Here is a 25,249-nt window from a genome sequence, read left to right on the forward strand (position 1 = left end):
GTATACAGTTAACACCAGTGATCCATCACTTCAAGCAAGTCTTATGGAATTCTAGGAGCTACAAAGCATTATTAGTAATAAAAGGCCACCCAGAAAGTTTTAAAGGTAAAGGGAAATTGGAAATTTCAACTATGTTCAAGAAAATTCTGCTCTTGGGCACTATGAAATGGCTCTTGCCTAGGATAAGGATGTTTCTTACCTTCCCCACCCCTTTCTTAAATTAACATTAGGGCAAGTTCTCTGAAACCACTAAAAAAAAAAAGGTTTTTTCACCTCAAAACCCCACCCCACCAAGTGAGAATCTGACCTTGAAGCAAATGACTTAATTAGAAGCTTATCACAAAATTAGACCAGTGTAAATAACAAACATTTATTGGTGTCACTTATGGTAGAAAAAGTTCCTACACCAGATGCACATGACNCTTGGGCTATAGCATTTTCAACTCCACTCCAAGGTGAAGATTCCAATTACATTCGAGACTTAAGTTCTCTCAATTTTCTCCTAACGAAAGTTCCTGAGTCCAGTATTTACAATATTACAGCACTAGCAGAGCAATGTCTACAACTCATCTTTATCTGCTGGTTCTTCATCACCAGTTGGGGGAGGGCCTGCACTTCCATAGAGTTTGCTGATAATTGGCTGAACAATTTCTTCTAGTTCCTTCTTTTTAGCTTTGAAATCTTCAATGTCAGCATCTTGGTGACTTTCTAGCCATTCAATCTTTTCCTCTACGGCTTTTTCCATGGTCTCCTTGTCTTCAGAAGAGAGTTTACCTCCCAGCTTTTCTTTATCTCCAATCTGATTCTTTAGAGAGTAGGCATAGCTTTCCAACTCATTTCTAGTATCAATGCGCTCCTTGAGCTTCTTGTCTTCCTCGGCAAACTTCTCAGCATCATTAACCATCCTTTCAATTTCTTCAGGTGTCAGGCGATTTTGGTCATTGGTAATTGTGATCTTATTTTTGTTACCTGTACCTTTGTCTTCGGCTGTCACTCGAAGAATGCCATTCACATCTATTTCAAAGGTGACTTCAATCTGTGGGACCCCACGAGGAGCAGGAGGAATTCCAGTCAGATCAAAAGTTCCCAGGAGGTGATTGTCTTTGGTCAGGGGTCGTTCACCTAGAAGGTACACATACAAAAAACTTGTCAGTTGTTGCTACCAAACATCACTATATCTGGATCTTTCCATTTCAGTCTGTTAGAGCTTACAGTGGCAAAGGCATGCTTATCAAGCTAGAAGGGGGCCAGTTATTGCTCTAAGGAATTTCAAGTGGGACCAACTGTTAAGTTACTACCAACTCAATTTTTAATTGAATTTCATCTACAGCATTATAAACTTTTTTTTAACAGTGTAAAGGATGTTACTTTTTTAAATATTTTTGAGACAGAGACAGTGCGAGCAAGGGAGGAGCAGAGAGAGAGAGAGGGAGACACAGAATCTGAAACAGGCTCCAGGCTCTGAGCTGTCAGCACAGAACCTGATGCGGAACTCGAACCCAGGAACTGCGAGATCATTACCTCAGCTGAATTCGGACACTTAACTGACTGAGCCACCCAGGCGCCCCTATAAACTCTATTCTTATTGTATTCTAGGAGCCAGCTCAGAAGTCACTTTCAATGGCAAAAAATGCTAGCTAGATGAGAACTATACTTTAGGGCTGACTCTACCAAATTCAACACTACTTAAATTAGGGACCCCTGTCTGAAACCAGCAGATTATTTCTTTCCCTTCTCACTTCAATAAGATATATTAAGAAGGCACTTTCCATAAACATACTGTGTCATTAACAAAGTATTACCTTCATAGACCTTGATCGTAACAGTCGGTTGATTATCAGAAGCTGTAGAAAAGATCTGAGACTTCTTGGTGGGCACCACGGTGTTCCTTGGAATCAGTTTGGTCATGACACCTCCCACAGTCTCAATACCAAGTGTAAGGGGACATACATCAAGCAGTACCAGATCACCTGCAAAGGTAAGTTGACCAAGGTTAAGTTCTAATTTGAGTCACAGGAGCACTACGAAGTAGTGTCCCCATGGATTTTAAAACTTTATGTTCTCCATCTTGCCATTTGATGAGAGGTTGTATGCAAAATCATTTCAGAAACAGTGAATGAAATGTAGTTGTGAAGGATTTTGAAACTGAGCCAGGTCTTGTCCTCACTTTACCCTTTACCAGCTGTATGACCTTGTTATTCATACTCTCTTGCTTCCTAAAGCAACAGCTCTTTCTATCAAGCTATTGAAATATTGTGGAAGATGCTGGGACATTGACTTACCTGTATCTTGATCACCAGAGAGTACCCCAGCCTGGACAGCAGCACCATATGCTACAGCCTCATCTGGGTTTATGCCACGGGATGGCTCCTTGCCATTGAAGAACTCTTTAACCAGTTGTTGAATCTTTGGAATTCGAGTAGAGCCACCAACAAGAACAATTTCATCAATATCAGACTTCTTTAAGTCAGAATCCTCCAGCACCTTCTGGACAGGCTTCATGGTAGAACGGAACAGGTCCTAGAACAGGAAACAATTACTGTGATAATGCCTGTTACACCTAGATATGGTCTCAGTATCTAAATGCAAAGTCCCAAACAAAGTCTAACTAGATATTGTTAGCAAAGCAAAAAACAAGAACATACCATGTTTAGCTCTTCAAATTTGGCCCGAGTCAGAGTTTCAGAGAAGTCTTCTCCTTCATAGAAAGACTCAATTTCAATTCTTGCTTGATGTTGAGAAGACAGGGCCCGTTTGGCCTTTTCTACCTCACGTCGGAGTTTCTGCACAGCTCTGTTGTCTTTCCTGACATCTTTGCCAGTCTTCTTTTTGTAGAGCTTAATGAAGTGTTCCATGACACGTTGATCAAAGTCTTCTCCACCCAAATGAGTGTCTCCATTAGTAGCCACGACTTCAAAAACACCATTATCGATGGTGAGAAGAGACACATCAAAAGTTCCACCACCGAGGTCAAATACCAGGATGTTCTTCTCCCCCTCCCTTTTATCCAAGCCATAAGCAATGGCAGCTGCTGTACTATTAAGAGAATGAAAAAGGAAAAAAAAAAAAAGCTTAGTTAAGTTTACATTACCCCTATTTGGCTAATACACCATAATTCTGAATTTAACACTTACGGCTCGTTGATGATTCTCATAACATTCAATCCAGCAATAGTTCCAGCATCTTTGGTTGCCTGGCGTTGGGCATCGTTAAAATAGGCTGGTACAGTAACAACTGCATGGGTAACCTAATAGAAAATTAAGTGTATTTTATCACACTGTTTAACTCTTACGTAAGTTGCACTCAAACCTTCACTTTAGTTTCTAGCACAGTTCGTTAGTATATGTAATCTTCTACTCATGGATGTACAAGCATTAAGGGATAACACATGAAAAGTCCCTAATATTTTGCTTGGTCTACAGTAAAACATACAAGCAATTAAAACTGAAATACACAAATTATCATTCGGATTCTAATTATTAAACCCATAAAAGCAACTATACAACACAATGGGTAGTAAAAACAAAATTACTTAACACTGCTCTAGAAATATTTACCTTCTTTCCCAAATAAGCCTCAGCAGTTTCCTTCATTTTAGTGAGAACCATGGCAGAAATTTCTTCAGGAGCAAATGTCTTTGTTTGCCCTCCTCCAATATCAACTTGAATATATGGTTTAGTTTTCTTTTCAACCACCTATTTTAAAGAAGGAATTATTTTTAGACACAGAACATTTAAAACTCTAAATAAAGAGGATGGTCTGAGACCCACTTTCTCCCCCTTATTTTGGTTTCCTTTGGTTGCTTGGAGCTAAATATCCACCAGAAATACTTAATGAGTATGAGCGCCTTACAAAGGCAAGCACATTCAGTTTTAATCAGGCTATCAATCCTAAACGGTGTAGTCGGAAGTTATGTGTGACATCTGTTTGTCAAACTCACTTTCAGCAAGTTTTGTAACATACCAAGTTTACTCAATGTTATATACGCCATGTTCCTATGCCTTCTGTTACCCCAACAGTTTTTCAGTAACTTATTACTCGTAAATGCTCCCACCGCCACCCACTTTCTAACCGGGTGACAAAAACCCCGTCAAACCTTGAAAGGCAAGAACTTTATGTCCTGCTGCACAGATGGGTCGTTCCATGTGCGGCCGATGAGCCGCTTGGCGTCGAAGACAGTGTTCTCAGGGTTGGAGGTGAGCTGGTTCTTGGCTGCATCGCCGATCAGCCGCTCCCCTTCAGGAGTGAAGGCCACATAAGACGGCGTGATGCGATTGCCCTGATCGTTGGCGATGATCTCCACGCGGCCGTTCTTGAACACCCCGACGCTGGCATAAAAAATGACCAAGAACGGAAGAAATCAGCACTGCGATTCTCACAGTAGCCCAGGAGACCACGCCCCATTCCCCCCTTTCCACAAACCCCACTTACCAGGAGTAGGTGGTCCCCAGGTCGATGCCGACCACCGTGCCCACGTCCTCCTTCTTGTCCTCCTCCTCGGCCCGTGCCGCGCCGAGCAGCAGCAGCACCGCAGCCACCAGGGTCAGCTTCATCTTGCCGGCGCCGTAGGCCACTCGGTCAGCAGGGAGGAAGGACGTCAGACGCAATCCAACCACAGGCCGCCGCACGGGAGCGCACCGAGCTTACTGATCTGAAGATACAGGGCCCGGGGTGAGCAGGAGCATCGCAAAACGCGAAGGGCAGGTCCGGAAAGCCAGGCCGCGGCGCTTACCTCTCAGCCTCACGAAATCTCCCAAGTCGTTGAATCTGTGATGTCTCAGCCAAGCGTCGACCGCGCCGTCGCCGAGGCCGCTTATATACCCTCCCCCCAGCCCCGTCGTGGAGGCCACCGATTGGCGAAGGCCCTGCTTGTTGGAGGCCGCTGATTGGTCCAGGCCACCAAGCTGGCCGCTGCCGATTCGAAGCGGCCTCCTCCGCAGCTAACGTCACCGCTACGCCCCCCCGGCGGGCTCATTGGCTGCTGGCCGCGCCCAACAATCACCAATGGGAGACAACATCCGCCCCAGGCGTAGGCCCCATTGGTTCAGCAGCTGCCTGTCCTTCATGCGACCTCTCAGCCGGAGGCCGTTTCCGCCGGTGATCGCAGAAGTCCCGCCTTCGGGCTGGGCCCCGGGGGCCCTGTCCAGTCTGGAGTGCGTGATTCCCCCGAGGCGGTGGGGTTTGAGTCCTTTGCTTCTCCGTTTTCTCTGCCCTCTTGTCCGTTCTTCGTCCCTCCTTTCGAAGCGGAAAACGGCTCTTCTTACCTCCAGCCTCCATCCCGTCCCAGGCAGGCAGGTCTCAGCGTAGATGCTGTGATTACCTCAGAAAAAAATTTTCTGTCCTTTATAGCCACTACGGTTCTGGAGTGTCCGAGCCTCAGGGCCTATTGTTGCTCTCCGGCCGCGGCCCTTGAGCGGAGGCCTGGCCGGTGCACCGCCCAGCTGCGTATCGTGGCTCCTAGACAGTTCTATCGGCCCTGCTCTCCCTAGCCAGATAGTTTTATCTATACCAGGTTTCTCCACATTGCCCTGCCCCACGGTAAGTCACAGGCCTGGCCAAAGTAACTGCCTCCTCTCCCTGAGTCCCCACCCTAGTGTGGCAACCCTCTGCTGAAGAGCTTACTAATGCCATCCCCTGGCACCCCTTGCTTTCCCCTCCTCTGCCCATCATTTTCCTTTGTGGCCTGGGTTATCATTTGCAAGGCCTTCCTGAGCCTTCAATCTTGATACCTTTCGAACTTCACACCTCCTGAAAGAGGTCAGATTGTGCTTAAATCCATCTGATAGAGATGTCTTGATACTGCTTTACTCTTGTATAGCATCCTGTAGCAAAAAATAATAGAGGCTACTGTTCACTCTAGGCTTACTATGTGCCAAGCATTGTTCTGTTTCCTGTGTCTTTAGTATAATACTTGGCATTTCTCATTTTCCAGATGAGAAAATTGAGACTGAAATATTAAGTTATTAGCCTAAAGGTGTAGAGCTGGTGAGTGTTGGAGTTGAAATTGATATCCATGTCCGCTTGGCTCTGCAGCCAATGCTCTTAACAATTTTTTTTTTTTTAAGTACTTAATTCATTCAACAAATCTTTTTGGAGGACCTGCTATGGACAGACCCAAAGGCCTGATAACAAGATATTTTGAGATGCTTACAGAAAATGCATGGGACGTTGTCATAGTCAGGAACTGAGGACTGCAGTAGTTTACCCACTAGATGTATTTTTGAGATTCATGGGTATGCACAATACCATGTGCACACAGCACTGTAGACATCTTACACACAGATTTCCTAAGATGCTGAGTCTAGGAGTCAGTACTCAAGAATTTTCCTTTCTCCTTCAGTGCTTCTCAAAGGTTATGCTGGTGACTCAGAATCAACTATAGAAGTTGCATCACCCATCTTACAACAGGGCTTGTAATACTGCCGTGACACTGACCCTTTGTAGGTTGCATCAGTTCATTATCAAGATAGAAATTAACATTCAGCCACAGTACAGCTTCATACCATACCATTCCCAAGCAAACTTTGTGTGTATAATATCCATTTCCCTTAAAAACAAAGCTCCCAAGGGGCGCCTGGGTGGCTTAGTCGGTTAAGTGTCCGACTTGCGCTTAGGTCATGATCTCGCGGTTCGTGGGTTCGAGCCCCGCGTCGGGCTCTGTGCTGACTGCCAGCTCAGAGCCTGGAGCCTGTTTCAGTCTGTGACTCCCTCTCTCTCTGACCCTCCCCTGCTCACGCTGTCTCTCTCTCTCTCCTAGAAATAAATAAAACATTAAAAAAAAAAAATTGAGTAAAAAAAAAAACCAACAAAGCTCCCAATTTCAGCCTTGTCCTTGATTGATGGGAGTAATCTTCGGCAATTCTCTCTTTTCTAAGAGAGAAGTGATATCTGACTAACTTCCAAAGGGAACGAGTATATTGGTGGTTGTAGTATATTCCAAATTGTGATCATTTATGGGTTGAATAGAAAAGCACGTAAGTAAATCTAGTTTCCTGACTGATAAATTACAGTAATAGTATTGTGCCAAATTATCAATATTTAAGTACCAGACGCTGTGCTAAACACTTTATGTGCATTATCTCTTTTAATTTTTATGAAATCATTTTTTAAAATCCTTATTTTAGAGCTAAGGAATCTGAAGCCCCAAGAGATAAAGAAACTTGCCCAGGAGTTCACATAGCTGAGAAGATAGGTAGCCAGGATTTGAAGCTTTGGCAATTTGATTTTTAATTTCTGTAGTCTAGTTTGTCATCCTGAGCTTTGGGTTTATAAGACTTGTATCTTTTTATTAATGTTTATTTATTTTTGAGAGAGAGAGAGATTGCATGCACACATGAGCAGGGACAGGAAAGAGGCAGAGAGAAATTCCCAAGCAGGCTTCATGCTGTCAGCACAGAGCCCCACTTGGGGCTTGATCCCACAAATCCCACAAACTGTGAGATCACGACCTGAGCTGAAATCAGGAGTTGGACGCTTAACTGACTGAGCCACAAGCACCCCAAGTTTTATATCTTGCTTGAGATATAAAGCAGTTACATAGTTTGCAAATATTTTGGTAATGAGAAATAGACAAATGTAGGTTTTTATCAGTAGTTTAAACTAGCTCATTTCACTTGTGCTCCTATGGACAAGAAAATAGATTTCTATTTTCCATCTGATATCAGAAATCTAAGCAGAGTTAGGATTGATTAGGATTGGATGTCATTTAGTTTCTAAATCTTCCTATCTGAAAGGGAATTAAAGGCACAGAACAGGAAGGAAAAGGAAAAGGCTATGTAACTGACAAATTGAATGTTTAGACCCTGATAATTGAGAATTTTCCACATCTGTTGTTGGAGAGAATATTCAGCTAAGAGCTAAAGCAAATAACCTTGGAAAAAACTAACCTACCAGAGTCTCAGTTTCTTTATCTATTGAATGTCAGAGATTTCTGTCCTGTCTTCTTGGTTTGTTTCAATGATCAGATGAGATACTGTATGTGAAAGTGTTTGGAAAGTTGTAGAATAATGCTATTAATCATATGAAAATACTATGAGAAGAAATTTTATGGTTTTTTTAAAATGTCTTTTTAACCTTATTTATTTAAGTAATCTCTACCAACATGGGGCCTGAACCCATGACCCCAAGATCAAAAGTCACTTGCTCTTCTAACTGAGCCAGGCAGGCACCCCTGTGAGAAGAAACTTTAGAAGCCCTTCAAGAAAACCATCTCCTGAAGGTCAATTTTCAAGATTTCTGTCAATGGAAAATAATGTTTGGTGATTTATGTTGAATTGGACAGATTTTTGGAAATGCTTTTAAAAGTGCTGTATCTAATAAAAAAAAAAGTGCTATATCTAATTTCTTTCTTATACTGGCCACATAGATGCCTCTTTTAATAAGGGACTGGGAATAATCCCTCAACCTTCATTAAACAACTCAGGAGTAAAACAAAAGTATCTCCCTAACACCTGAGCTAAGAACAATACTAGGTATAAATCATGTAGCATTTTTTAGTGCTTTTGAAAGTGTAATGTGCTATTCAATTAAGTCTCCTTCTTTGTATTGACTTTTTATAATTAATAGGGGACCTTCCCCACACAAAATGAAAAGTTACAAATAGTGCATCTTCTATTCTTCACTTTTTTTTTTCTTTTGGTGGAAGGCATGTCCGAGGGCATCCTGTGTCAGATAGTATGATAGAGAGAATAGCCCATGGAATTTGGAAGCTTAAAAACTAGAGTTCCAGGTCTGTCACTTAACTAGTTATGATTTAGGGCAAGTCATTTAATCTCTCTGAGGCTCTGTTTACAAATCTGTAAAGTGTATGTAATTTTGCCTCCTCACAAGGCTGTTGTTATGATAAAGGTATTTGATTACTTGTAAAGACTTTGGTTTTATATGTTAAATGCGCTAATTCTTCTGTTTTAAATTTTCTTTTGAAGTAAAAAAGCTACTAAGTGTAAAGAGCTACCTCTATAGAATTTGAGTGGTAATATTTGATTATGTATCCTAAATTTTAAAAATTTTTAAATAGGAAATATAGTGGCACCTGGCTGGCTCCATCAGAGGAGCACACGACTCTTGGTCTTGGGCTTGTAAGTTCGAGCCCCACATTGGGTGTAGAGAATATTTAAATAAGTAAGTACTTAAATAAATAAAAATAAAATAGGAAATATAACTACATAGTATAAAATTAGAAGGGTACAACAAGTAATACACAATGAAAATACATCTGCCTGCCACCCGTCCCCAGACTTGTTCCTCTACACTGGTAAAGGTAACCAGTGTCACCACTTTCTTGTGTAGTCTTCTAGTGCAGTTTTATTCAGATTCATATACAGTATGTATATCCCTGCTTTAAAACTAGTGATGGAACATGCTACACACATGGTTCTGCCTCCATCCAGTTAGCTGTATTTCTTGGAGATTGTCATAAATCCACTGCCTCTCTCTTTTTTTTAATGTCTATGGTAGCTACCTTTAATTGAGTATCTACTATGTGCTGGATGTTTTACATATTTTAAACCTTTTTATTATAAATTACTATGTGAATACAGAAAAGTACATAAAATGCAATTGTACAGTTTAGTGAATAATCATAAAGTGAATCCCTAGGCATTCAATATCCAAGTCAAGAAAAAGAATGTTGTCAGCACCCAGAAGTCCTCACTTTTTCACCTCAGCTGATCCTAATTTCCTTTTCCATAAAAAAGTTAACTTTTCTTTATTGCTATAGTCTTTAGAATTTTACCATTCATCATATTAGCTTCTGTCTTAATTACTATAGTTTGATATCCAGCAGAACAGGACCTCCCACATTGTTCTTCAGGAGTGTCTTTGCTATTCTTGGCACTTGTATTTCCATAAAAATTTTAGAATTTGCTTGTCAAGTTGGTATAACAAACCTATTATATATTGTTAAGTAAGAAAAGTAGGTTATTCAACAATATGATAGTAGTATATATTTATTTTTATTAATTTGGAGAGAGCATGTGTGCAAGCAAGGGGAGGGGGAGAGGGAGTAAGGGAGAGAGAGAATCCCAAGCAGGCTCAGCAGTTAGTGCAGAGCCCAGCTCGGGGGTTTGATCACACAAACCCTGAGATCATGACCTGAGCTGAAATCCAGAGTTGGATGCTTAGCCAACTGAGCCACCTAGGCACCCCTACTATACCATTATTTTTAAATAAGCTTTACAAAGTCTGACATCTTAATTTCTGTATTCTAGAATTTTTTTAATTGCATGAGTTTAGCATTTAAAATTTATCAGGAATAAACAATTTCCATTTTGAAATGATAGATTGATACTTCAGTATGATGAAATATTGTGTAGCTATTAAAATTGTTGCAGTGCCTGGGTGGCCCAGTTGGTTGAGCGCCTGACTTTGGTTCAGATCATGATCTCCCAGTTTGTGAGTTTGAGCCTTGCAACAGGCCTGTGTTGACAGCTCAGAGCCTGGAGCCTGCGTCAGATTCTGTGTCTCCTCCTCTTTCTGCCCGTCCCCTGCTCATGCTCTGCCTTTCTCTCGCTCTCTCTTAAATAAACATTAAAAAAATTAAAATCGTTGATACCTGTTTTTCAAAGAGTAAATTGTAAGAATGTTACTTTTGAAATCTACATTTTCTTGTTATTAAAAAAAATCCCTGTTTATCTGTCAGGAATTTACCAAGCTTGAAAAACTTTAAGAACTTAAAACTAAAAGTAATACAGAAGAGAACTGCCCTCAGTCCACGCACCAGCAAGCTCTGCTATGGCAACGCGAAGCTCCAGCATTGTGATTAGTGATGATGAACCAGGTTATGACCTAGATTTATTTTGTATACCTAATCATTATGCTCAGGATTTGGAAAAGGTGTTTATTCCTCATGGATTAATTATGGACAGGACGGAACGGCTTGCACGAGATGTGATGAAGGAGATGGGAAACCATCACATCGTAGCCCTCTGTGTGCTCAAGGGGGGCTATAAATTCTTTGCTGACCTGCTGGATTACATTAAAGCACTGAACAGAAATAGTGACAGATCCATTCCTATGACTGTAGATTTCATTAGACTGAAAAGCTACTGTAATGACCAGTCAACAGGGGATATAAAAGTAATTGGTGGAGATGATCTCTCGACGTTAACTGGAAAGAATGTCTTGATTGTTGAAGATATAATTGACACTGGCAAAACAATGCAAACCTTGCTTTCCTTGGTCAAGCAATATAATCCAGAGATGGTCAGGGTTGCAAGCTTGCTGGTGAAAAGGACTCCTCGAAGCATTGGATACAGACCAGACTTTGTTGGATTTGAAATTCCAGACAAGTTTGTTGTAGGTTATGCCCTTGACTATAATGAATATTTCAGGGATTTGAATCATGTTTGTGTCATAAGTGAAACTGGAAAAGCAAAATACAAAGCCTAAGTTGAGTGTTCGAGTTTGGAAACATCTAGAGTTCCCTTGAAATCACTAGTAAAATGATCAAATGTTCTAGATCTGTGGCCAGCTGCTTAGTAGACCTTATTGCATGTATCTTCTACTTCTAAGAATTTTATCCATTTGCTATGTTTGTTAGAAATATCATCTGCTGCTTTCCTAAAGTCTTTGTTTGTACTGTGAGCCTATATAGATTATTGATTCCCTTTGGGTGGATTGTTGTTTGACTTGTGTAGGAAAAGTCTCTTACACCACACCACTGTTGAATGAAAATACTGAAATTGTATCTGTAGGAAATATTTAAAGAGAAGATATATTTGTTTTTTAATTGGTATTTTAATTTTTATTTATTCAGAAAAAAAGTTATTGAATATTGTTAACTATACCACTGTTTGTTTAGAAATGAAGCAGTTCATGTTTGTTTCAATGACAGGATTTAAGAGGTACTGTTTTGTCAGACAAACCATGTATCCTCGAATTATTTACGGTTTCAGTAGTATTAACTATATTTTCCTGCTTGTTCACATTATTTCTGGTGAATATTTGTCAACAGTTTCTTTTAAATACATATCAATACATCCTCTAGAAAACTTAAAAAGTAAATAAATAAAAGTAATATAGGAGAACAAAAAAGCTTGTCCGTGAAAGATGTGTAAGATATAATTACATTAAAGATATTTCATATAATTAGTCATAGATTAAATCAAATACAGATAACACCAAAATTTTATGTTGTATTAGCACGATGGCTCACATCACTGTGGACATCCTGGTACTAGTAGCAAACTATGGTTTATAGTAGATTTCACTGGGCTGAAGTGTGAGTTGCATGATTTATGACTGTTCAATAGGAATCATTTTCCTCATTCTCTGTATTACTAAGTTTTAGGCTTTTATATGTTGTCCTCAGTGTAGCCAGTAATTAAAAATTCTTTGGCACATGTCACAAATCCATACTGACTGTGAATTGCTTGGGTCTTAGAAGGATCCCCAGGCGAATGAGTGGCCCTAAATCATGCTTCATAGCAAATCCTCCTCTGAGTACTATTTCTGAGCCTGCCAGTGGGGGCCAGTGTAGGACAACCAAGGGCCCACAACATGGAGTAAGACCATGACTGTAGTCTTATCCTTTACTTTCAATTGGGATGTTCCAAAGAGCAAAATGTATTTTATAAAGGAATACTTTCTGCCACCTGTGTATAAAACAGCTTCCATGCATGTCTTTCTGGATTCTTGTTTGTTTATAGATTGCCAGAGCTTTAGAAAATTTTTACCTTAAAAATATTTTAATTATGTTAAAAAAATAACGTAGTTAATTCATGTGTATTTTTCGTTATTCAGAACATACAGTCAATCTAAATGTCCATCAATAGGGGATGCTAAATCAACTACGATAGGTAATTCTATGGAAATACTGTGCAAAGTTTCAAAACAATGAGGTAGCTTTTTATGTATTGATATGGAATGAAGCTCAGGCTTTATTTATGATATTTTTTAATGTTTATTCATTTTTGAGAGGCAGAGAGAATAGAGCATGAGCAGGGGAGGGACAGAGAGAGAGAGGGAGACACAGAATCCGAAGCAGGCTCCAGGCTCTGAGCTCTCAGCACAGAATCTGACGTGGGGCTCTAGCTCACAAAATGAAATGACCTGAGCTGAAGTCAGACGCTTAACTGACTGAGCCACCCAGGTACCTCAGGATTTATTTTTTAAATTTTTTTAAATTTTAATTTGAGAGAGTTGGGGGGAGAGGGATGGGGCTGGGAGAGACAGAGAGAGAGAGAATATTAGGTAGGCTTCATGCTCAACACAGAGCCCAACTAGGGCTCAATCCCCTGACCTTGGGATCATGACCTGAGCTGATATCAAGAGTCAACATTCAACTGATTGAGCCATCCAGGCATGCCAGGACTTATTTTTATTGTATTTAGTTATTTATTTATTTATTCTTAATGTTTATTTTAGAGAGAGAGAGGGAGAGACAGAACATGAGCAGGGGAGAGGCAAAGAGAGAGACACAGAATCTGAAGTAGGCTCCAGACTCTGAGCTGTCAGCACAGAACCCTCTGTGGGGCTTGAACCAGTGAACCACAAGATCATGACCTGAGCCAAAGTTGTATGCTCAACCAGCGGAGCCACCCAGGCGCCCCTCAGGATTTATTTTTAAATGAAAAGAACGAGTTACAGAACACAGAACTGTGCGTAGAACATGATCCTATTTAAATACCACCTTCCCCAAAATCTAAACAGACACCTATCAAATTGACAAGAGTGGCTCCCTCTGGGTGGAATTGGATGGGAATCAAGAGGAATTTTTGACTTATTTGTATTGTGTATATATATAAGATCAAGAATGCATTTCTGTATTACTTGTTTGAAAATGAATTTTATTTTATTTTATTTGAATGTTTTTTATTTATTTCTGAGAGAGAGAGAGTGTGAGCAGGAGAGGGTCAGAGAGAGAGGGAGATACAGAATCTGAAGTAGGCTCCAAGCTCTGAGCTGGCTGTCAGCACAGAGCCTGACTCAGGGCTCGAACCCACAAACTGTGAGATCATGACCTGAGCCAAAGTCAGACGCTTAACTGACTGAGCCACCTAGGCGCCCCGAAAATGAATTTTAGAAAAGCAATATAATGTAATGGCTTAGTTAGCTTTCAGCATTAAATGTTTGCCTGCTATTTGAGTTTGAACTATGTCATAGCATAACAGCTTACATTTGTTTTGGTTTGTGATATCCAAAGCTTTGACCTGCCTTCTTTTGCTTTTATCCTCCTAACAACTGGATGGGATATATATAGTTGGTGACATTTTTGTTTTACAGTTGAAAATACATGCTTACAGTTCATAGTAAAATTATGAATTCTCTGTTGTATTGGTTTGTTATTGCTGTATTTATTGCCTTGTTTATAATTTAATTGACTTAGATGAGACACTAAGACTAATCTTTCCACAAGCTGTGGCTTTCCACAGGCAAGCAGTACTATCACTTCAAAGTAACTTATTTCCCATACTGTGTGCCAAGTAGAAAAATCAGATCATAGGTGAGGTCCTTGTTTCTACCCCTTAATCTTGCTCTTCCACTTCCTAATCTTCCTTTCTGGATATGACCCTGCTTTTCTTTCAGGTATGGTTTGCTCTCAACTGACATATTTCTTTCCTAAGTATAGGTGCATACTATGCTAAAATGTTATGTTTCCCAGGGCCATGTATTTTTAATTAGGATTTTTTTTTTTTAGAACAATCTCCAAATTCATACAAACGCAAGTGTTAGATTAGATGATTTCTGAGACTCAACTCCTTTTTTGTTAATTTTTATTTATTTTTTAATTTTTAATGTTTTATTTATTTCTGAGAGAAAGACAGCATGAGCAGTGGAGGGTCAGAGAGAGAGGGAGACACAATCTGAATCAGCTCCAGTCTCTGAGCTAGCTGTCAGCACCGAGCCCTATGCGGGGCTTGAACACACAAACCATGAGATCATGACCTAAGCTGAAGTTGGACGCTTAACCGACTGAGCCACCCAGGCACCCCGAGACTCAACTCTAATATCCATGATTCAATGTATTTATACCAATGATGACATTTCAGGATCCTTTCACAGACCTAAGGATAAAATATTTTTGTCCAGAAATACTTGCAAAAGGCCTCTCAAATCACTTGGCACAGCATCTGCTTTCTGGGCTTACCTCTAAAACTGGCTGTGCACAAACAGAAAGAAAGAGAAGAATTTTTTTTAAAAATTCTGAGTTTGTCACTGCTCCCTGATTCTGCAGCAGAGTAATCTAATGGAGAGTAGAGAGGAATCTGAAGAACTGAGCTCTATACAGTATGAATTTCATAACTATGGATAAGTATCTTTATATCCTTGTAAATAAGGGGTTGGGTGTCTGACTTCGGCGCAGGTCACGATCTCACACTTCGTGGGTTCAAATTCCTGCGTCAGGCTCTGTGCTGACAGCTCAGAGCCTGGAGCCTGCTTCAGATTCTGTGTCTCCCTCTCTCTCTGCCCCTCCCCCACTCATGGTCTGTTTCTCTCTGTCTCAAAAATAAACAAACAAAAAAGGAAACAAACAAAAACAAATATGTATTACATCCTAGGCAGCATGCCAGGTTCCAGAAGGACAGTGGTGAATAAACTGGGGTTCTCTGCCCTCAGGGAGTACTATTTTTTGTTTTTGAGCATCTTTGCAACTCTCTGTTTTTAAATATATATTTTTAAGTTTCTTGAGAGAGAGTGAGAGTGTGTGTGTGCGCGTGTGCGTGCAGGGGAGGGGCAGAGAGAGCACAAGAGACAGAATCCCAAATGGGCTGTCACCATCGGTGCAGAGCCCATTGCAGGGCTCCAAACTCAGGAATCGTGAGATCTCACGGTTCGTGAGATCATGACCTGAGCCAAAGTCAGATGCTTAACTGACTGAGCCACTCAGGCGCCCCAAGCATCTTTTCACCTCTTCAGTTCACTTCTTCATGTGTAAAAGGTGTTAAGTACACTACCTACTACATATTCCACAAGAACTACTGTTGTGGTGATCCACTGTTCTAATGTGCGGGTTGTGTTCTGGAGTGTGCTAGGTGGGGAAAAAGTTGAAAACCTTACCTATTTAGTTAAAGCTCTTCATTTATAGATGACAGAGTAGGGCTCAAAACAACTGACAATCCCAGTGCTCTTTTCACGACCCTCAAGAACTTTTTGCAACTTTTGGGGTCCTTTTCTTCCTCTCCTCCATGGCGTGTGTGCTCCAGCCCAGAGTTAAGTGAAAGCAAACTGTGTTCATTTACACATTCATTTTGCTCAGCATGGGTTCTTCCTTAGCAATCCTCACATGCTATCTCCCTTCTTGAAATCCAGCCTTCCAATAACTGCCAAATGTCATCTCCTTCTTCTTACAGTCATGGCCCCTCAACCTGATGAAGCTTTTCTCAGGGATTCTCATAGAACTTTATACCTTAGCTTATTATTATGATCCTTAATCTGTGTGAGTTACCCTCTTACCCTAGATTGTAAACTGTATCCTGTGGCTTTTTTTCCCCCTTCATTCTGCTGAGAGTCTCAGCAATGCTTTCAAATAAAGCTGATAGTCTTTGATTGAACTGAATTCTTGAATCAGTTGAATGGCAATATGACAGCGATAATACCTGAGTAGCTAACTATAGAATGCTATCGTAATAAAATGAGGCAATAAATATGAAACAAATTTTGGCAATTTTTAAGAGTAATATATCAGAGAGAATGACTAAGTGTAAAGCAGTCTCAGAGCTGATTCATATTTGAAATAGTTGGTAAACTATTGTTATTTTTATTATTATTTTTTTGCCTGGCGTCTCTCAGTGTTGGAGGATATAATCATTGTTTTCAATGTTTTGAAAGGCTGTCATGTGGAAAATATTCTATATTGCTCTAGGCATAACTACTAGCAGTGGAAGGAAGTAAATCAGTTCACACAAGCCAGAACTTTCTAACGTTTAGAGCTGTCCAACAGTGGAGCAGGCCGTCCTATGATTGTGAGATCCCTGAAATTCGAATTGATGAAACAGAACTTGGAAAACCATCTAGCTGTCATGTACAGGAGCGAATTCCTGCCTGGGCAGAAGCTGGACTAATGACCTTTAAGGTGTCTCTCAATTCTAAGGCTTCTATGACTGTTCAGCTCGGTTAACTTGACATTTGAATGTATCTGAACTTTTTTTGTAAAATGATAAGTCAGTCAACTTAAACTGTATGGTCAAATTTACAAAGTAAAACGATAAAATGAGGACTGGGAACTCAGGTTTAAACCGCAAATCCAGATACCATTGAAGGCAATTTGCGATAGTTTTAACAGATAGGGAGAGGTGGGGTGTGTGTGTGCGCGCGCGCGCGCTGGCGTGTGTGTCCTGGGCAAGTGACACTTGTTAACTAAAACGTAAATGCTCTAAATTGTCTTACTTTACACGTATCTGTTCCTGCGGGTTTTTCACATCCAGCAGCACCGTACGCGGCAGCAGACGCCCGCGTCTGGGGAGGAACAACTTTCCGGAAGACGCTTCTCGGTACCGCAGGCGCCCACGACCACTCCAGCCAGAGGCTGGCCGGCCCGGCAGAGGCGGNGCGCCCTCCTCTGTGTGATCCTTTTGGTGAGTGCGCGTCTCCGGTTAATCATCGCGGAGTGCGCGGCTCGCTGCCTGGCAGCCGGGCTACTCTGGCCTAGGGCCTCAGCCTGCGCCTAATGGCCGGGCCGCCCAGTCCAGCTGACCCCTGGGCCCTGGGCCCTTCCCTCTCGCGTCGGGAGAAGTGAGGATTGGGGGACACACGGTCAGGCCAATGGGAGAGATCCCGCGGCGCGCAGGGGCCAGGGCGGCCTGGGGCAGACAGGAGGGAGGGACGCGTGGGGGATGGGATGGGAAGGGACCGGAGAACCGCGGGGCGGCTTCGGGTGGGAGCCACAGGCGAGCGACCTGGCAGGTAGAGAACTGAGTATAGGAGGCGAGAAACGGGTGGAATGTCTTCTGAGTGCCGCTGGTGAAGATGTCATGCTTCCGGGACTCTTGACAAGCTGGACTCACGGGTCTGGGGGCAGCCCACCTCTGAAAAACACACGTTATACTTGGCATCTTTTCACTTGCTGTTGGATGTCTTGGAAGTGAGGGACTGGTGGTTGCCTCTGTCTCCTTTCTTTTAACTTCACCTTTTATTGACTGCCAGAATTTAAATGGGTGCTGGAAATGGAAACCATAGAAATAGGGTTCTGTGTATAAGTCTGCGGAAAAGCAGGCATGGTGATTACGTTCAGATGAGAGCTAGGTCCAAGGAGGAATCATTATTTTTATATTAAAATTTGTAACAGAAGTCCATTTGAGCACGGCTTTGCACTAGAAAGGATTTCTAACCTGGGATTTCACCATTTGGTGGGTAGACTATAGGGGATCTTTGAATTCTAATGGGGCTAAAATCCCATTTATTTTTATTATCTGATAACTAGTTTATTAGTTCCTTCATTATGAATGTAGGCAACAAACCATAGTAGAATTACCAATGCCTGTGACTTTGTCACCAATAAAAATTACAACAATTTTTGTGTCATGTTTGCAGTTTTTGCAGATATCTCAAAATACCATTTATAATGCTTATCTCTTCTTCGAATTTATGGTATTAATAAACACAGTTAGATCTTGTTCTTTAACGTGATGTTAAAGTTGTACATACATAACCGAATTATGATTTTTAATTTGTTTTGCTAATAGTTCAGTCCAATTGGTTTCTTTTGTGATTTTGAGTATTTAATTATGCATTTAAAAGCAATCTGAGGGTCACCTGGCAGGCTCAGTCAGTAGAGCATGCTACTCTTGATCTCGGGGTCGTTAGTTCAAACCCCGTGTTGGGTCTAGAGATTACTTAAAAATTTATAAATTAATTAAAATAAAATAAAATAAAAATAAAAGCAGTCTGAGAGACTNTCTCGTGGATTTTTAGCCCTGTGTCGGGCCCTGTGCTGACAGCTGAGCCTGGAGCCTTCTTCAGATTCTGTGTTTCCCTCTCTCTCTGCCCTCCCCTGTTCACAATCTTTCTTTCTCTCTCTCTCTCTCAAAAATAAAAAGCATTAGAAAAATTAAATACTTTGAAAAAAAAAAGAAGACAAAGCAGATAGTATTATAAATGAAAGAGGGAATTTTGTAAAATAGAGAAGTAAAAGAAATGATTTGGCTGGGTCAGGGTAATAATTTTGAAAAATAGACTGCAGATATTTCATTCAGGGTACTGGGGAATCAGCAAAATAATCTTAGGAAAAAAGGGAAGTGAACACTTTGGCTCTTCAATTTTTCTAGTAAGGCACCTCATAGTTTTAAATGGTTGAAGCCTAAGCACTTGGGTAAGCCTGTGAAAGGAGATTTTAATGCATGCTGGTTTTCTTTAAATGATGTAGGTAGTGTGGCTTTTGAAAGAGGGATATTCTATATCTTTTATCCTTAAGTAAAACCTACAAGATCTCTCTTCAAATATGTTTTCCTATTGCTATTCTTTTCATATATGATAGAAAGTAAATGTGCAGGTGATACAGTTGGAGAATTGGTAAGTCGTTTTCTTGATATTCTATTTTATTTATTTTAAACATTTAAAAAAATTTAAAAAAATTTAAATTTTTAAGTGTTGTTTTTTTTTTTAATTTATTTTTGAGAGAGAGACAGCATGAGCAGGGGAGGGTCAGAGAAAGAGGGAGACACAGAATCTGAAAACAGGCTCTAGGCTCTGAGCTGTCAGCACAGAGCCCGATGTGGGGCTTGAACCCACGACCCGTAAGGTCATGACCTGAGCCAAAGTTGGACGCTCAACCAACTGAGCCATCGAGGCGCCCCTAAAAATTTTTTTAAAATATTTATTTATTTTTGAGAGAGGGAAAGAGAGAAAGAGAGAGAGAGAGAGAGAGACAGAGAGAGACAGTGCAGGTGGGGGAGGGGCAGAGAGGGAGAGGGAAACAATCCAAATCAGGCTCCAGGCTCTGAGCCGTCAGCACAGAGCCAGATACAGGCTTGAACTCTCACAAACAGTTCAGCTCCATTTTGGCATCATACTTCTTACTGACAAATCAGTTGTAACATTTCTTTAGAATATGTGTGACTTGAAATTCTCACCTATTTGTAAAGCACCTGTCAGTATCTTGTGTGAATTTTTTTCCCCTGTAAAATAATAGCAATAATGGAAAAGCCAGTGCAGCAAACTTTTTTGTTTTGTTTTGAGAAAATAAAGGGGGAGTATGGAAAAGTAAAGAAGAGTATTTTATGAAACGATGTTGGTGCTGAAATATTCTATGTTGAATTGAACACACCATATTACAAAATCACTGTCTTGGTGAGGTCTCGTCTTGTAGTGGTCTTGCCTGGTGGTTTTTTGTGTACTTATGCTGCCTCCTTTGTCATTCTTTGCCCCCTGTCCCTTCATTTTTTTATAGAATGTATATGATCTTATGTTATTTGTATGTTAGTATTTTTCTCTCCCCATTAGACTGTTAGCTCTGTGAGAATGGGGACTTTGTGTTTGCCACAGTGCTAGAATAATGGCTGGCACATAACAGGTATGCAATAAATAGTTGCTGAATAAGTACATGGATGAGTTAATTTATAAGAGCTAGGTTACTTCTGGGAATAAAACAAATCTATTTTTAAAGTCTTCCAAGGAATATTATGTATGCTGGGTTGGTTGAATTTGAATCTTTTCTTCTTACACTTTTTAAAAGACACATTATTTCCCAAACATTATATGGTGTTTTTGTGGGCATTTGGTTTCAAGTGGGGACTAATCGTTCTTAATACATGCAGCCGTGTTTGATTATTTTTAACTTTCTGCAATGATGTGATAAAAGGAAGGGTCTGTGGATGAAGGTCTTTTTTTATTTTTTAAGTTTATTTATTTTGAGCACAAGCAGGAGAGGGGCAGAGAGAGAGAGAAGAGAGAGAATCCCAAGCAGGCTTCGTGCTGTCAGTGTAGAGCCCAGTGTGGGGCTCGATCTCACAAACCATGAAATCATGACCTAAGCCAAAATCAAGAGTGAGACGCTTAACCGACTGAGCCACCCAGGCACCCCTGCTGATGAAGTTCTTATTTTGCTAAGCCTCTTTTACTTATTGTAGATTGTTATAAATGACACCAAATTGTTCACATCAAATCGATAACAAATTTTAATGTCTGATGGTATTAAATATTAGTGAAGAGGTCACTGAAAATGGTAATTTAGCATCTGCTAGTGGAGTTTAAATTGGTACAGCTGTCTTGAGAGACAATGTTTGCAGTAGTAAAGTTGAATATGGGCATACTCTACCCATAAATTCCCAACTTCCGGAAGTCAATAAGAATGGGTGGAGGTGATGGCAAACGGGATGATACTGTAATTTTTCTTGAAAGACTAAAAACTATGATGATGTGAACAGTAAATTCTGGGAGGCAGAATACAAGTGCTAAATCATCTTTGCACCTTTCCCTATTTTCTGTTGATTTTGTTGTTTTGAATCCATAACTTTTTTTTTAAGTAATCTCTACACCCAGGGTAGAGATGTTCTTCTCACTGAGCCAGCCAAGCACCCCTGAATCCATAACTTTTAAATATTGTTTCCCAACTCTTTGAAAAAATTCTAAGCCTACAGAAGAGTTGCAACAGGAATGTCTTAACAACACCTTTGTACTCCTCACCTAGATTCAGTAGTTAACCGTTTGCTATGCTTGTTATGCACTAGTAGACACATTTTTTTGCTGAAGTATTTGTGAGTTATATATATATATATATATATACCATCACGATGCTTTATGCCTAAATGCTTTTAGCATATATTTCCCAAGAACAAACACTTTCTTCTATATATCTGCAATTCAGTTGTCACCTTCAGGGAATTTAATGTGGATATTATTCTTTAATGTATAATATATATTTGAATTTCCCCAATTGTCTCAATACTGTCCTTAGATATTTGGTTTTGTGTTTGCCCCAAGATTCATTTAAGGAGCTTACATTGCATTTAGTTGCCGGCTTTAATCTGGACTGGTTTTCCAGCTTTTTTTTTTTTTTTTTTTTTTGGTGGGGGATGGGAGAGGTCTTTCCTAACAGTAAGTATCCAAGTATCCAGACCAGTTGTTTTTTAGGATGCCCCCAATTTGGATTTGTCAGAATATTTCTTTATGATCTGATTCACGTTAAACATTTTTGGTTGGAATGCTGTGTAGTTGATTTTAGGTCTCAGTGTATCACATGAAAGGTACCACACATCAGTTTCATTACTGATATAATTTCGTCATTTGAATAAAGTAATATCTAGTAGATTTATATTGTAAAGGCACCCTTTTTCCTTTGTAGTTAATACGTAATCAGTGGAGTGATTATTTTAAAACTTTCTCAAACTCACGAGTTATTAATAGAGGTACCAGTACAAAGGGTCAAGAAGATTTAGACTGGAGATACTACTGAACGGGAGAGTGGAAGATTAGGGAATGCTCTGTGAAAGAGATGACATTTGAACTGGACCAAATATCATAGATGTAATTGGTACTAGGGCTATTGGAGAAGAGCTACAGGTGTAGGGAACAACTTGAGCAAAGAAGAGGAGTTTGTAAATTAGAATATCCAAGTCTTTTTCCCTTTTCTTTTTCTTTTTCTGGCTAGTGTATTAGGTCTGTAAAATGGAAAAATGGGAGGGAAGATTGTAAAGGTAATTTGGGATGAAGAAATACTGAAAAATGGGAGTTACCCAGAGGATAGTATGTGATCATTTGCCCACAGGTATATCACTCCCTTCCTAGTGCTCACTGCAGTGAAACTGCTCACTGGGAGCCTGAAGTCAATATTCTGTAAAAGCCAGAGAGGCAGCACAGGGAAGTGAAGAGTGTGGACTGTGAAATCAAACAAATCTAGTTTTGAATTCTCTGTTGAATAATAGCTGAGTGATTTGTCAGTAAGTTATTTGACTTTTCTAAACCTGATTCCTCATCTGTAAAGCGGAGGTGATAGGATTAACTAATAACAATACCATATGAAAAGCATCAGGAAGTAGTAGCTTTCATTCAGTAGCTGCTAGTTCATCTTTTGATGCTCCAGCTCTCAATCTTTCACTTTTCCTCTTTGGTACCACATCCCTGACTTTAAAACAAACCTTACTCTTCTCGTGTGTTCTTGGACACTATCACAGTGCTGTCACTTCTCATTTCTCCCAGTTGGCTCCACTGTGAGTTTGTGAGCTGCTTTCCAGTGATGGCACGGGGCACTTCCCACCTTAGAGGCGATGCTGCCTGATAATGGTATTCTGAAAATTGCAGCAAGTTAAATTAATTTATTTGGAAAAATTACCCCTAATTTTTGTAGAAAATTGAAGAGGGAAAGTGACTATATTCCAAATAGTGGGACGTTTCATATTATTTAAAAAAAAAATTTGCCGATGCTTGGATGGCTCGATCAGTTAAGTATCCAGTACTTGATTTCAGCTCAGGCTGTGGTCATACAGTTGTGAGATTGAGCCCCTCCCCCATGTACACACTCAGTCTGTCACAAAATTAATAAACAGACATTAAATTTTTTTAAAGGATTATATTCAGCCAAGTTGATTACTCATTACTCTAGGATTCTCCAAGGTAAAGTGTGATTTTTTTTTCTTTCTTTTTTTTTTTTTTTGTAAAAGGCTTATACAAACGAAATCCCTCTTATTTGCTATGGAAAGACCAGTACTTGAAAAAGAATTTCTCAAATAGCTAATTCATTTTTTTACCCTTTCAATTTTTTGTTTTTTTTCACACATGTAATTCCCTCTCTGGAATTCATTTTTTCATAGGCATAAAGGATTTTAATTATGTATTTTTTTGCATTTGAACTGCTTAAACTTTTGTTTTCATAGAATTATTGTGACTTTGGAGCACCTGGGTGGCTCAGTTGGTTGAGCATCGCTTGATTTCAGCTCAGGTCATGATCCCAGGGTCGTTGGATCAGGCTCTGAGTTGGGCTCTGTGCTGAGCATAGAGCCTACTTGAGGTTCTTTCTCTCTCTCTCTCTCTCTGCCCCTTTCCCCGCGTTTGTGCTCTCTTTCTCTCTCTAAAAAAAAAAAAAAATTATTTGTGGCTTTAATTCTGTAAGTAATCCTAATCAATGTATTTTCATTCTTAAAGGAATGAAGCCCAATAATTTCTATATCATGTATACATTTCAGAAGAGGCCTTAGGGACTGAGCTGTTTGATTTCTTGTTTTTAAATTATATTTCATTAAAATTTCCTTATATTTAACCTACGTTTTCCAATTTTGGGGGAGTATATTTCAATATGTATTATGATTTTGTAAAACCATTTTCTTTGTTATTTTTTTTTTAATGTTTATTTTTGAAAGAGAGCACCAGTGGGGAAGGACAGAGAGGGGGAGAGAGAGGATCTAAAGTGAGCTCCAAGCTGACAGCAGCAATGCAGGGTTTGAAATAATGGACTATGAAATTCTGACCTTAGCTGAAGTCAGGATGCTACTATCCCCCAATTTTTTAGTTTTAAAAGCATTTTCAGGGGCGCCTGGGTGGCTTAGTCGGTTAAGCGTCCGACTTTCGCTTAGGTCATGATCTCGCGGTTCGTGGGTTCGAGCCCCGCGTCGAGCTCTGTGCTGACTGCCAGCTCAGAGCCTGGAGCCTGTTTNTAAAAGCATTTTCAGAAAGGCAGTTTTTCACTGTTCCTAAGCTGAAAACCAGTTTTGTTTCATTTTAAAGCTTTATTTATTTAGTGATTTATTTATTTTTAAAGTTTATTTATTTGAGAGAGTGTGTACACACACAATTGGGGAGGGGCAGAGACAGAGAGAGAGAGAGCGGGAGAATCCCAAGCAGGCTCTGCACTGTCAGCACTGAGCTGAAAGCAGGGCATGAACCCACAAACCAACTGTGAGATCATGACCTGACCCAAAATCAAGAGGTGGACACTTAACTGACTGAGCCGCCCAGGCGCCTCTTATTTTGTTTTTTAAGGTTTTTTGCTTAAGTAATCTCTACACCCAACATGGGGCTCAGAACTCATGACCCAGAGATCAAGAGTTGCATGCTCTTCCAGCTGAGTCAGCGAGGTGCCCCTGAAACCCAATTTTGAACTCTGCAATATAATACTCAGAAGTGGTGAATATCTGTTGATACTTATAGTTCAATATATGTAAATGAAAGGTTAAGTAAATGTTTAAAAAGAAAGTATAACTTAATGCTAACAGTATAATTTTATATATAAATATATCTATACATATCAAGCCACAGTTATCTTTGTATACACCTTTTTGTATGCCACTTCTAAAATATAAGGCTTTTTTTTTTTTTTTTTTTTTTTTTACATTTATTTATTTTTGAGAGACAGTGAGACAAAGTGTGAGCAGGGGAGGGG

At 40.1% G+C, this 25,249-nt stretch overlaps 3 protein-coding genes across 8 annotated transcripts in view; 2 read left to right on the plus strand and 1 right to left on the minus strand.

Annotated features, from left to right (window-relative positions):
* Nucleotides 1-349: 349 nt before the first annotated feature.
* On the minus strand, nucleotides 350-4,821 carry HSPA5 (heat shock protein family A (Hsp70) member 5). The gene is made up of 9 exons (XM_077768224.1): nucleotides 4,733-4,821; nucleotides 4,432-4,651; nucleotides 4,097-4,328; nucleotides 3,558-3,695; nucleotides 3,135-3,247; nucleotides 2,646-3,036; nucleotides 2,283-2,520; nucleotides 1,803-1,970; nucleotides 350-1,122 (listed from the first exon to the last, which is right to left on the minus strand). The coding sequence occupies exons 2-9, from the start codon at nucleotides 4,551-4,553 to the stop codon at nucleotides 560-562; spliced, it is 1,965 nt and encodes a 654-aa protein (XP_077624350.1). The 5' UTR covers nucleotides 4,554-4,651; nucleotides 4,733-4,821; the 3' UTR covers nucleotides 350-559.
* Nucleotides 4,822-5,138: 317 nt separating this feature from the next.
* LOC144234885 (hypoxanthine-guanine phosphoribosyltransferase) lies at nucleotides 5,139-14,228 on the plus strand. The gene is made up of 2 exons (XM_077768226.1): nucleotides 5,139-5,538; nucleotides 10,640-14,228. Exon 2 carries the CDS (start codon nucleotides 10,732-10,734, stop codon nucleotides 11,386-11,388), a length of 657 nt encoding a protein of 218 aa, XP_077624352.1. The 5' UTR covers nucleotides 5,139-5,538; nucleotides 10,640-10,731; the 3' UTR covers nucleotides 11,389-14,228.
* A 3,260-nt stretch (nucleotides 14,229-17,488) lies between these two features.
* Nucleotides 17,489-25,249, plus strand: part of GAPVD1 (GTPase activating protein and VPS9 domains 1) — a 64,295-nt gene continuing 56,534 nt past the window's right edge. For all 6 annotated transcript variants that reach the window (XM_077768227.1, XM_077768230.1, XM_077768231.1 and 3 more), the window contains exon 1: nucleotides 17,489-17,516. The gene's annotated coding sequence lies outside the window, so the exon portion shown is untranslated. The remainder of the gene's footprint in view (nucleotides 17,517-25,249) is intronic.

Source organism: Crocuta crocuta, unplaced genomic scaffold (genome assembly GCF_008692635.1).
Source record: "Crocuta crocuta isolate KB4526 unplaced genomic scaffold, BGI_CrCroc_1.0 scaffold35, whole genome shotgun sequence".
NCBI classification, from domain to species: Eukaryota; Metazoa; Chordata; class Mammalia; order Carnivora; family Hyaenidae; genus Crocuta; species Crocuta crocuta.

Bases quoted from the DNA above. Each gene is read 5' to 3' on its own strand.
- HSPA5 (XM_077768224.1), bottom strand. From the start codon at position 4,553: ATGAAGCTGACCCTGGTGGCTGCGGTGCTGCTGCTGCTCGGCGCGGCA. The intron at 3,696-4,096 runs GTTTGACGGGGT...TCTTTAAAATAG, and splicing joins TAAAGTTCTTGCCTTTCAAG to GTGGTTGAAAAGAAAACTAA. The intron at 1,123-1,802 runs GTAATACTTTGT...TGTACCTTCTAG, and splicing joins TACGATCAAGGTCTATGAAG to GTGAACGACCCCTGACCAAA.
- LOC144234885 (XM_077768226.1), top strand. From the start codon at position 10,732: ATGGCAACGCGAAGCTCCAGCATTGTGATTAGTGATGATGAACCAGGT.